The sequence below is a fragment of the Bacillus rossius genome, chromosome 3, assembly GCF_032445375.1.
Source record: "Bacillus rossius redtenbacheri isolate Brsri chromosome 3, Brsri_v3, whole genome shotgun sequence".
Taxonomy (NCBI): Eukaryota; Metazoa; Arthropoda; class Insecta; order Phasmatodea; family Bacillidae; genus Bacillus; species Bacillus rossius.
The window spans coordinates 20,804,983-20,818,061 of NC_086332.1; the positions used below are offsets into that span (position 1 = coordinate 20,804,983).

Genomic DNA, 13,079 nt, shown 5'->3' on the forward strand with positions numbered 1-13,079 from the left:
TTATAAATAATGTATTAAAATTTTATTATTTAATTTTTTTATAATTTTTAAAACAAATTTCATTAAAATCGGATAATAAATAAAAAAGTTAAAGATGGCGGCCGTAACGAAAATTGCAACGGTGACGTCATCATCCAATATGGTGGAAAACACATCGCCGGAATTTTCGAGAACACACAATGACATCATCCAAAATGGCGGATCCAAGATGGCGGATCCAAGATGGCCGCCGGGGTCAAGGTCAAGGTCAAAGGTCAAGGTCACAACCATCCAAGATGGCCGCCGTGACGTCACAATCCAATATGGCGGAAAACACCACAGACACCACACCCTGGACCCTGTGCCCGGAGGAACCAATACATACTACTATGGCCTAAATACTTTACGGAAGATTTGCACAAAACTACCTTGTTTAGGTTGACAGTCAAACCAGCCTTATGATGACATCATCCCAATTGGCATAACGTAATATAATTTAACAGGCTGCCTAGAAAACAAAATTTGTGTAATAAAGTGTAAATTATAAATATTAAATTTATTTAAGATATTCAGATGCGATGTTGAAAGTGCTGATGTTGTTTGTACACTTTGTGAAGAAAAATTTTGCAATCATGACTCTAATTTCTTTGATTTTTTTTTTTTTTCAGTCGGGAAAATAAATACATTTGATTTTGGCAAGATGAACTCCTTTTCAAATGTGTTACAAATTGTTGCGTTCGGGGAGGTTCTTTCTAAATATACGTTTGAAAACGAGAAAGTACAAGAAATAATAAAATCAAAGAAGTACCAGTTTGATGTTGTCATATTAGAAGATTTCGGCAATGAAGCATTAGCTGGAATAGCCCATGTATTTAATGCACCACTAATTTACTTCAGTTCTGCTGTTGGTTTTGTTTGGACGAATGACTTCATTGGGAATCCTGGCTGCTACGCATACATTCCAAACATATTCTCGGGCTATAGTGATCACATGACATTCACAGAGAGAGTACACAACACTCTCCATAATCTGTTCTCAGAACTGTATTATCATCTAATTTTCATTCCTAAACAAGATTATTTGATGAGAAAATATTTGCAAGAAATTGTTGACCTGCCACACCTATCTGAAATAAATACAAAAACATCTCTCGTCCTTGCGAATGCATTGCCAGGCATAAATTACCTACAGCCTGTGTTACCAAATTACATTCAAGTTGGAGGAATTCATATATCGCCTCCAAAACAGCTGCCACAGGTATGTATACACATTCGTTTGGCTAGCTACATAGCTGCTGGTCTATGGGTCGGCATACCTTACTTATAACTCTGGAAGATGGTGGATTAAGTTTCTTTGAGGATATATGCTTTTAGAATAATTTAATAGTATTTTTTTTAATATTCTCAATAAGCCTAGCATTTAAGTAAAGTATGCTAACTTCTTATAAATAATAGTTTTGTATGAGACAAATCATACCAGAAAAATAAAACTTGAGCACCACAAATATGTATCTGTTTGAATTTTTATATACTGCAGCGTAATGTCTTTCACTGACGTCTGTTAAAATTGAGTTTATGGTGTCCATAGAAATAATCTAATTTCTTAAACTTTTTTTAATATATATTGTCGGCAGTACGGTCATCATGTGTGTAGTGCTTGTATTTAGTGAGTAGTGTTTTTTATGTTATATATGGTTGCGTATGCATCCTGCCAATCCGTAATATATTCCGCTGTATTGTGGGTGCTGTGTTGCACAATGCAGTCGTGGTAGTATTGTGTAAACTGTTGTTTGTGTTGTAGTATTGGCAGCGTACTGGATTCTGATCCAGCAGTCAACACATTTAGCCACGTAAAACACAAGTACTGCAATAGCAATAATAATAAACTAAACAACGCAAACTTGCGTATAGCTTAATGAACAAAATACTGATTTTTTAAATAGATTTTCATATGGAACAGAATTATACTTTTCCAACGTACACAAATACCAAAGATATCAGGGTGGCTTGCAAAATATATGACTGACGAAACAATAACATTGGATAGTGAACAGCTAATAGTGTAAACAAGGTTGTTTATACTGTAAACAAAACACTATAGTTCAGTCATTCAATAAAACAAGGATAAGTAGTCTGTGCCAGAAGAGTGCAAATTAAAAACTGGAAGTTAAGTCAGACACTCTCACAAATACAATATCATCACAAAACTATAATCTTCATGTAAAAATATTTTCTCCGGGTTATAGTTTTTTATATAAATTTTGCTAGCATTCAGTAACCTAGTAGTTGGCAAGACTGGGCCATACTAGACTGATATTCACAATGTTGAAGAACAATAGTTTGTTTACAAAATGAGAATTGGACACAGATCATCATTAGCGAAAATTAGATGGTTGCATTTCTGTTGTATATGACCTCCATGGCGTAACAAAAAATAGTTACCTGCGGTGCGCCGTGGTGGAAACCGCTGTCAGCATAAGGCACATCAGTAGGACGGCCGGTGTAGTGACATACTTACGACTATAGTTGCGTCACATTCACACACAAGCACAGTCCTAATAACGCAGCCCAGCCTATCATGTATTGAATGTTAGTCTATAAGATGATGCATGGGCCTAGGCCTACAACAAAAGCACTATATCTTTAAAATTTCTAAGTTCACATAATCCAAATTGGCACCCAAATACACCGCTGAGTGTCGCAGGTTCTGTCCGTGGAGGCACGAGGAACTCACCGAATAAACGGGATCTGGCGTTTATACACCGGCGCCGGCGTACCGATGGCTTGCTTGGATTGGAGCAGATTTAGCGGCTGAGCGCCTAACGTAACAATTGCAATAAACAACAATCCAAAATAAAAGCTACGTAGTGGTACATACAGCACAACACACGTAGTAATTACTGACACAGATTAAATGTTTACTAAAAATGCACTTAATAATTAATATAAAAATACTTCACACTGCTTCCTGATAACATGTGTAATCCCACTTCTAATTATTTGAAAATTGGTCCATGGAGTACTGTGTTTGTAGGATGCTTTCAAAACATAAAGAATGAAACAATGGAAATGCACACGGAAGTGCATGCACATAATGTTTATGTCTTTAAAGTATTTATTATATTTAATATCATGTGGCCACATATCAGCACAAGCAACGTAATATCTTGTTTAATGAGGTCTGTTAAAATTGAGTTTATTGTGTCCATATAAATATGACATTTTCTTAACTTTTTTGGGTTTTTTAACTGTCAGCAGCAACGTCATTACAATCGGACAAAACTGGGGAAGGAATTGGCCATGGCGTATTTTAAAATACACGGCCCATTAACATCCCCTCAAGGCACATATATTTTATCCAACTAAGTTTGAAACTTTTGTTTTTCTTTTTTAAAATTTATGCCTGGGTTTTAAAATTGTTTGTAGGTTTGTTTCGCTGTAGACATCTCTTAACAACTGTATGATTTCAGGACCTACAAGCATTTCTGGACAATGCCAGCGAAGGTGTGATATACTTCAGCATGGGGTCCTTTCTTAAGAGTGCAGATTTTCCTAAACACATACAAGAATCCTTCTTAAAGGCATTTGGTAAACTGAAGCAGAAAGTGCTATGGAAATTTGAGGTCAACAATTTGCCAGGGCAGCCAAGTAATGTTGTCATTAAAAATTGGTTTCCACAAAATGATATTTTAGGTAAGTAATTTTGTTCCAAGACAGGGTTTTTTATGTAATTAGTTTGAAATTATTTTCTGAGTTATGCTATTTGATTATAAACTTTGTTCTGGTATTAATCTGAAACTCTCTTAATACGTGTTTACAGCCTGGAATATAGTTTATGAGTTTAAATAGTTTCCCTTTGGCTGTAGTTCTATGTAATAAAATCATTTATATATTTAACGTTATTGAATAATGGCTTTGTACTGAAATCACAAAATATTAAGACTTTTTTTATTTTTTCAAACTAATAATTATAAAAAAGGACATTTTATCATACTTCCCAAATATCTCCGCCTTCAAAGTAAACATTTTTCTTTGCAAGGTTTTGAAGTAACAGCACGAATAACTTAGTGCTTGGTTTGAAGAAGTAAAGTTATATATTCGAAATACTACTCTAATATTTCTACGTGAATTATTTTAATTTCCACGTTCACACACTGTGTATTCAAAATAGCAAAGCTGTTTGTTTTGTCTCATAATACTATTTTACTTTCTATCTAATGCCACAACATTTGTGTAACACTAAATACGTTACAAATTAATAATATAGCAAATAAAAATAGTAAGTTATTCTCGCCCTAAGCCTTACGCAGGGGTAACAAAGGGGAAATGGGGAGGGGTATAGCCCCTCGGAAATCATTTTAAAAAATCTATTAATATATATCATTCTCAACAACAACAAAATAATTTTTAAATTGAAAACTAGCAGTAGGCAAGATGGTTCCGACCCCCTCCCCGCTTTCCTTCCTTCATCGACATGAAATTCTGCATACATCCCTTAGGTTGTTTATTTCATTCCAGGTCATTATTTTATACTTACATTAAACCGGTTTAACTTGTACACATTTTAAGTGGCATGGCTATCACAAAATGAAATATATATTTATGTATTTTGCATAATTATCTGCATGTTTTACGTTTTGGTGCAGTACCAATGAAAAAGAATTTAAAAAATGACAACAACAAAAAAAATTTATTTCATTCTACTTAGCTGTCAAAATCTTAACCATTTCTCTGCCTTGTATCTGAGGGCTTCATAGAGGATCGCTTGTGAACTACATAATCTAAAAAAAAACTAATGCCCAAGGAAGGACTCAAACCCACAACACCAGGGCTATAACCGGAAATGCTCACCCCTGAATACCACCGAGGCAACAAGTAATTGTACTTCAGCATAGTGTCTTCAACTATTTTACGGGTACTATCTGGTCGGGATGTATGTGTGTTAGTGTGACGGAATGATAATTGTGACGTTCACTGGTATTTCTAGCGCGGTATAGCCTCTAAGCGCAAGGCTCTGAACTGGCGCGTAGTCTTCTCTTCGTTACAGGAAAACTGTGAAATTTTGTGATGGCCTTAAAAACACAATTTAATAACTTAATCCAAAATCAAAAGAACGTTTCGGCACTCGGCGAATTCTTAAATGCTTTTTGTAAACAGGCCCCACTTGTATATCTTGAGTAGTTTTGAAATAACTTCGTTTTTACAGAAGCTCTGCACACCGTATGTGTGCCCGGGCAGACAGCATCCTTATTTGCTGCTTCTTCCTTCATTCTCCTTCTCATCCTCTGAGATATGTCAATGGGTTTGCCTTCTAAGAGAAGTCATTGTATGATGCACTGCTTCAATTTTACCCAGTGCTTCGACACTTTGTTTTTGTTTTACTGCAGAACGCAATGCTCATCTGCAAACACATGCTGTTTCAGCTCACCCTAACACGAAGCTCTTCATCACTCACGGTGGTCTCCTGAGCAATCAGGAAGCTGTGTATCATGGAAAGACTCTGTTGGGAATTCCCATTCTTGGTGACCAAAGACTCAATATGAGGAACACCGTTAGGCTGGGTTATGGTCTCATTCTGGAGATGTCCAACATTACGGATACATCCGTGGAATGGGCTCTAAATGAAGCTCTGAATAATCCACGGTGAGTGCAGTAAATTAAAATAAAATTGTAGCTTTCAATTATGGTTTCACTGCTGTTTAATTTCATTAAAGCATGGTTACATATATTACTGACAACCAAAATATAGTGTCTATATATTATATTTATCATAAATAATATTGTTCTATTTGAAGTGTCGTGATAAGGGTTTTCAGAGGGTCTTTAAGGTGATGAGAGATAGTGGGAGGACACGTGGACCCGGCTGAGACCCGCCTCAGAGCGTGACGTCACCCGTGTGAGGCAAGATTCGACCCTCAGTTGCTACACGTAATTCGCTCAGACCTGGCCCGCTCTCAGCGTCGGGCACGCTTATACTTTATGAATCGTGGGCTCCCAAGGCGTCCCACACGCCTGCTCACAGTGGATAGGTCACCACGTGGTCGGTAAAAGAAAAGAAGAAACGCTTTTTCATACTTAAGGTATTTAATGTATTCACGCGCTCCCATACACGGCTTCGAGATGATACAGTTTAAAGGCCCAGGAGACTCAATCGATTCAGGGTAGTGAGACCCACGCAAATGCCCGCGCAAAACAATTACGTAGTATGTGATAAAAAAAGAGTCTCGTTAAGAGCTGAGAAAGATAATAAAACAGTCCATCGACCGAGTCAAGTCTCGGGGATAACGCGAAAGTGATTGATAATTGATTACAGACAAAGTAGAACTATGGATCAGAGTAAGAAGGGTGAAGTCCCCTGGGTACGGAGGGCTGTCTTACCTCGGTCGTTGGCGGTGGAGAACTGGCTGAGTGTACACTAAACGGGACGGACGCTGACCAGGCTCCTAAGACACAGGCCCGGTTGACATCAGTAGTTACACAATAATATATAAATAGATAGTATTGCCGGTATAGCACTTAAAAAAATAAAAATATATTAAGGGGAAAAATTGGTCCAAACCTTTTTATTTCCCAAATGAAGTTTATTGGCGTTTTTAACTAGAATTGCAAGTCAACTCCTTATTAAATATCTTGCACAGCATCAAATTTAAATGTATGGATATTTTATGTTATGTTGTCTCTGCTGGAAAGTTACCCACTATCCAGCTTGGAGTTAATCACGAGATTCTTCCAGTCTCAGTGTCGAAGCATGCTTGTGTTTGTAATACAATTTTTTTTTTCAGCTATGCGAAAAGAGCGAAAATGGTTTCAAGAATATTCCGGGATCAACCTCAGACTTCGAAGGACAAAGCTGTGTTTTGGACAGAATATGTTATTAGGCACAAAGGGGCACCACACCTACGTTCGGCTGCCTTAGACCTCGCGTGGTACCAGTACCTGCTTCTGGATGTCGTAGCTGTCATTTTGCTTGTTATTTTCACATTTATTTCTATTGTTATATTTTCATGCAGAAAACTGTTTGGTAGTAAAAGGAGTAAGCCTGTAAGTCTTAAGAAGAAAATTAAGTGATAAAGACTTCAAACTGTAGTCTTATATCAGTTTTTGTTTTACTTTTGAAATTTTTGAACTGTTATCTTAATATAAGTTAAATTTATCATAACAGAACTATAAAATAAAAAAGATCAAAAGAAGAAGAGAGAAGTGGTGTGTTGATTGTTTTTTATATATAAATTCCAATTGCATCTATATATATATAATGTATTTTATAATATATATTTGTTAATTAGTTTTATTGATTTTTATAATGTTTCCAACAAAAAAAACGCTAATATATACAGTAAGTTACCATTATAATTATAAGTAAATAATTTATTTTATGTTTATTATTTTGTATTCTTTGCTAAAAATCTGATTACGTATTTAAATAACAATAACTTCATTAACAAAAGTCTAGTGTTCATTTATGAGTAATAATTTTAAAGCTTAAAATTTATTTTTAATTACATTAGTCTATAGGTTAATAAAAAAATATTTATGTTTGCTAATGCATTTAACAGGGTTCCTTCACTCCCAGCCTGCATATGACTATTAATGGACTTAATTGGGGGGAGTCGAATTACTAGCTTCACTTGCTTGGCTAGCACTTAAAATAATTCTTCCTCGAAGGACTGAGAGATTGTGGTGTTCTTAAATGATTCGTGCAATGGGGAATTTTGATTTAATGCAGTTACACCAATGCAGTTTTGCATTGTTTTCTATGGAAAAATTTCATAAACAAAATGAAAAAAAAAAATTAAAATTTAAAATTCACAGAAATAAGACTGAATCAGCTTATGTCGGAAAAACGAAACCAACGATAAAACTCAACAAGCATTATAGACAACATAGCTATGACGGCACGGACATAAAATGTTCAACCTCTAAATATCAGACAGCAAAGAATTCCGTTGAAGGAACTTAGTCATGAAAAACAATATACAACATCACAAACAAACACAGTGGGCTAACAACGACGAGCCAGACACATTAATTATTCCCTATGTTCAGTGGCTGATCTACCAGCACGCTGAGTAGGCTTGAGCCTAGGGCGGCAGATTTTTGGGGTGGCAAATTTGGGGACCGATTTTTTTTTTTTTGCTACCTCACATAAATCTGTATAACGGTTTTCTGTTTTCTGATGTTTTACTGATAGAAGTCTGCAACAAATTTTGCCTATGACTTTCCCCTCTCCCTTGTCATTGTACGTTCCGTGAATCTGTGTAGCAAACTTCCATATTCTAGAGTAAAACAGCTAGTTCGCCGCCCCCCAACCAGTAATCGGCCTCTGCGCCCTCGGCCCACACTTTTAATGAGTGAAAAGAGCGAAATTATTGAAAATGAATTTCTCTCTTCCCACTATTAACCCATACATGCCAGTCCTACTAGGAGTCTGCGAACTGGATGGTTTGTATATAATGAACAAGATTAATTACGACGATATCATCGATGATTTTGCCAACAAAAAATTGCGCAAAAAAGTATTGTAACGAACTTTTATAACTTTACTGAGTTGATTATTTTTAACTGTTTGCAAGCGCGCAATAAAGATTATTTATCCACGTTTACCGTATGTACATTATTGTGTAAGTAGCGTGCATTACCCCGCCTTATAAATCGTACATGATTGAGCTTTGATTAGCTCAAAAATATACCCAAAATTTATTTTACGTGCAATTTCAATGAAATTGTTGAATTTCAAAAATAATCTAGGACATGAAAGTTGTGGAGGCAAGGGCGGCAAAAATAAATAAATAACATAAATAAATAACATTAGATGAATTTGCCATGTTAAAAGATAACATTTTTGTATTTTGAGTTACGTTTTGTCAAATTTGCTTATTGATTTCAGGTTTTTAGTTACATTTCAGTGATAAATTGTGTATTTACATTCACATCTGTGTTAGATACGCGTCACTATGTTATTTTGGTTTTTATCGCAATTCACTTGTCCATAGCTATTAGATAATATTATGTAAATTCTCCTAAAAAAATTGAAATGAAACATAAAATGCAAGAGCACTGTGGTCTAAAATTTGTAGGAGTAGTATAGGAATGACAGACTTGACACTGGGTTCTGGGTGTGGATTGTGTGGATTGAGATTGCCGAGCGCCATCTTGGATTGTGACGTCACGGCGGCCATCTTGGATGGTTGTGACCTTGACATTTGACCTTGACCCCGGCGGCCATTTTGGATCCGCCATCTTGGATCCGCCATCTTGGATGACGTCATTTTGTTTTCTCGAAATTTCCGGCGTTGTATTTTCCGCCATTTTGAATTATGTCATCACTGTTTCAATTTTCGTTACGACCGCCATCTTTAAAATCTTTATTTATTATCCGATTTTAATGAAAAAAATTTTAAATTTATAAAAAAATCAATTAATAAAATATTAATGAAAATATAAAAAAAAATACTTTTACGACATGGAGCTCGGAGTCCTCGGTTCGAACCCGACGAGTGCAAAAAAAAATGGCGGCCGATCCTTCCCCCGTAGTGACTGCAGGCAGACTGACCCCTACCACTTTTTACCATGCATATATATCGTCAGGTAACATGATGTCATGTCCGCCATCTTGTCTTCGTTTGCTGGAAGCAATCATCATGGTATCGTTGGCTAGAGTGTGCTGACGCCATGTTAGTTTAATTCTTACCTGCTAGAGTTCAGTAATCATTTATTACTGACACCCGCCATCTTGAAATGTTGGAGCCATCTTGAAAATCCGTAATTTTTATGCTAGAAATGTGGGAAAAGTTCCAAAATTCATTAAATAAATCACTCATTAATTTACATATTGATTCGATCGATTCCCGTCCTTGGTTCAATCCCTGGCCAATAAAAACCACTTTAATATTTAAAAAAATTACCACCAAAGTTGCAGGTTTGAGAAAATAAAAAAACCGCAAGTTCTTTTAAAAAAACTTTTATTACATAAATTCTACACTACTACAAGAACAAAAAAAATACACAGACAAATTACTAAAGTCTTGTTCAACCTAAACAACCTCTGTACAAGATTTATTTCTGCATTTAATCTTGTGTTGTTCAAGACGCTGTATAGCTGTGAGCCCTGATTTGTGAGGTTGATTAGCGAAATACTTAAAGCACATCTTACACATATAAATCTTATGTTGATGTTTCGTAACCTGGGGTCTCATAAGTTGGGAGAAGTTTTTGATGTAGCAGTAGTGTGCAACACCGCTTTCATTTGTCACAAGCAACAAATCGAAATGATTTTTTATTTCTTGTTTGGTTACCCGAATCGGACACACCTTATTATCTGCATTAAGTGCATACACATTAACTGAAACTTCAGGGTTATTTTTCTCAAAATTTTTTATCTGATTCAATGGTGGCGGATAGTACAGTCCATCAAAATTGTACTTATTCTCCAAAGCATAATACATTTTATCAACGTGGTTTTGATGACTTCCCTCGACAAATCTTGCCAAAATACTCCATTTAAAACAAAACTGATCCTTCAAGTTTTGGCAATTGACTACTGCTCTTTTGTTGACTATTGTCTCAGGTAAAGCAATAAATGAGGATGTCTGATGGTATGGAAGCATACTAGAACTTGATTCTTTCCCTATGCACATAATCTTGTGACTATCCAGACTGTTACAATGCGAAAAAACCTTATCACATTTGTCGCACTTATACGTCTCTCGAGAGATATTCGAATGCCTACTGCCGGTTATAAGGTGTCTTTTCAAGTTACCATTCCGTACAAATTGATTATTACACTTGTTGCACTGAAATCGTATTTTATTAACATTATTCTGACAACTGCTTCTTTCATGTCTGCGAGCATTTTAAGTGGTAGTAAATGATGCACCACAATATTTGCATTGATGCGATGTACGCTCTTCATTAATTGAAGTCTGGAATGCAGATGGTGAAACTTCAGCTGATGATGGAACAACACGTATCGTTGTCTCCTCTGCAGTCGGTATGGGGATCTCCACAGCTGTCGACACCGCAGCCATTGAGCAAAGTATCAGACAAAAAGCATAGGTGTTTGGTGGAATATTTCCGCTAGTCGTTATCTCGATCCTGCAGTCAATGATGTTTGAATTTATTCGATCATCGTGTTTGGAAACGTCAAACACCATTAACGGAGCCTTGTTCTTGAAACTGTCGGGACTCAGTATCGGTGACTGTCTCCGCCCATAGTAAGCTTGCTGAAACATGGCGTACATTTGATATGCGAGAAGAAATCTTCCACTTTAAAAGTCCATGTTCATGGCAACATAGGGATAAATTTCGCTGTTTAAAATTATTTTTACATTACGTATTTGGCAGTTATCGAATACGGAGCGACTTACTCCTGCATTGAGCTGTCTTCCGGTCTGAAACCCGACGATGATCTATCTTGGTTTTTCCGTAGCGAAGCTGGACTTTACTATCCAATTGATACGCTGACTATGAGGCAAGCCAGAATAAGTTTCCAGGCTCCAGGATCGGAATGGCACATCGAAATCTTGCCATTTTCTATGTTCTTCAACATCTTTACTGGTTCAACGGTGCTCACTTGGATGTGGGGCAGCATCCACTCGATTGACTGCAGTGTTAGCGAGACATCTTGAGGGTTTTCTGCAGCGGCGACAATTGCATTAATGTGCGTGTTGGCGAGAAGCAGTACGAGCTCTTGTTTCGAATGAATGATTATATGCTTTTAGTCCTCAGCGAATCCAAGAAGCATGGACAGAGGAACACAAACTTCGAACTTTCCTTCGGCATAAATCAGAAGCTTATATTCATCCTCGAGAGCCCAACCGGCCATCTTTGCAGCAGACAGTTCATTTAGCGTGAGCGAAAGGTAATTTTTCATAGCAGATGTTATGCCTACATCTCTCGACTGGTCTACCTCGACACCATTGAGTACATATGTAATGCGCTCGATTAGGTGAAGAATACCATTGCAGGATATTGATGTCGTTGTCGGGTGTGTACCATCCGCTTTTGTCAGCGTGCCTCTTATAAGTAGAAATGACTGCGAAGGTAAAGTACAAATATCTTGGTGCTTTACTGCAATGAGTACTTCCGATGGTAGTGCGTACGGTCCGAGCAGGAATGGCTGGTACTCGTGCAATTCCATTTTCGTAATGCTGTCATCAAAAATGACTGGATCTTCCACGTTGAGGACTTCGTCTTCCATATTTATTCGGCACTTGTCCAATACTGAGAATATACTTTATGCTGTCAGGTGTTAATGCACCGATGTCTGGTAGAGAACTGTTCTTATTCACGGCAATACGATTTCTTTTATAACTGTTCGGTGTTACGAAATTTATGCCCATCGCTTCAAGTGCAGACGTAATGTAATTTCTTCGTCTTGAAAATTCACCAATCGTCCTCGCTGGTCAACGATTCTGACGACGACTTTGTGTGCGCACTTCACGACGACTGGAACGTAAATGATACTTTGCGTTACTTCGACCAGTTTATATCCTGGCGGGACCATCGGTGAAAACTCGTGCAGCATATTGCTTAGTCTTCCGTTGAGATACGTTCCACTTGCCAAATTAAAGTTTATTCTTATGACATTCACAGGCAAAATGTTTACTGCACGCGTAGATTCGTACGTTCTTCCTGTATCATACACCTTTGATTCGAATCCGAGCATCGTACCTATGGTGTCAGGTTTCGTAAAGTCGACATTTTCACTACATGTTAGAATGCTTTTTTGAGTGTTTAGATTTCCACGCAGTTGAAAGTCTACATCCTGTGGTAACATATCCCTGATGTAATTTGCAATGTCATCAATTTCGTAAGAGCCAACAGGTAACCGTATTTCATGAGCGGTCCCATCGCTTTTCAGGAAGCAGATCTTGCAATTTTCTTCGTCGATAATCGGTATGGCATTATACGTTTCAAAATCTACGAGTCCGATACACCATTCTCCGTCTAAATCCAGAGGCGGGAAATGAACCGCCCGCAGCTCAGATGCGTGACCTGTCAAGGTAAGTGTTATCGACATGACTAATAAATTATCATCACTGCACAGCCTTTAAGTAGCAATTTTCATTTGTCAGCTAATTTTTGTTTGTTAAAAAGCG

The 13,079-nt window shown here is 37.0% G+C and overlaps 1 protein-coding gene across 3 annotated transcripts in view; it reads left to right on the plus strand.

Annotated features, from left to right (window-relative positions):
- The window catches only part of LOC134530324 (UDP-glycosyltransferase UGT5-like), a 32,124-nt gene extending 24,958 nt beyond the window's left edge, over positions 1–7,166 (plus strand). For 2 of the 3 annotated variants that reach the window (XM_063365053.1, XM_063365054.1), the window contains exons 3-6: positions 648–1,237; positions 3,450–3,672; positions 5,403–5,622; positions 6,762–7,166. In XM_063365053.1, coding sequence (XP_063221123.1) covers positions 648–1,237; positions 3,450–3,672; positions 5,403–5,622; positions 6,762–7,047 — 1,319 coding nt within the window. In that variant the 3' untranslated portion in view covers positions 7,048–7,166. Of the gene's footprint in view, positions 1–647; positions 1,238–3,449; positions 3,673–5,402 lie in introns of all 3 variants that reach the window. The other variant, XM_063365055.1, reaches the window with a different exon arrangement.
- The last annotated feature ends 5,913 nt before the right edge of the window (positions 7,167–13,079 follow it).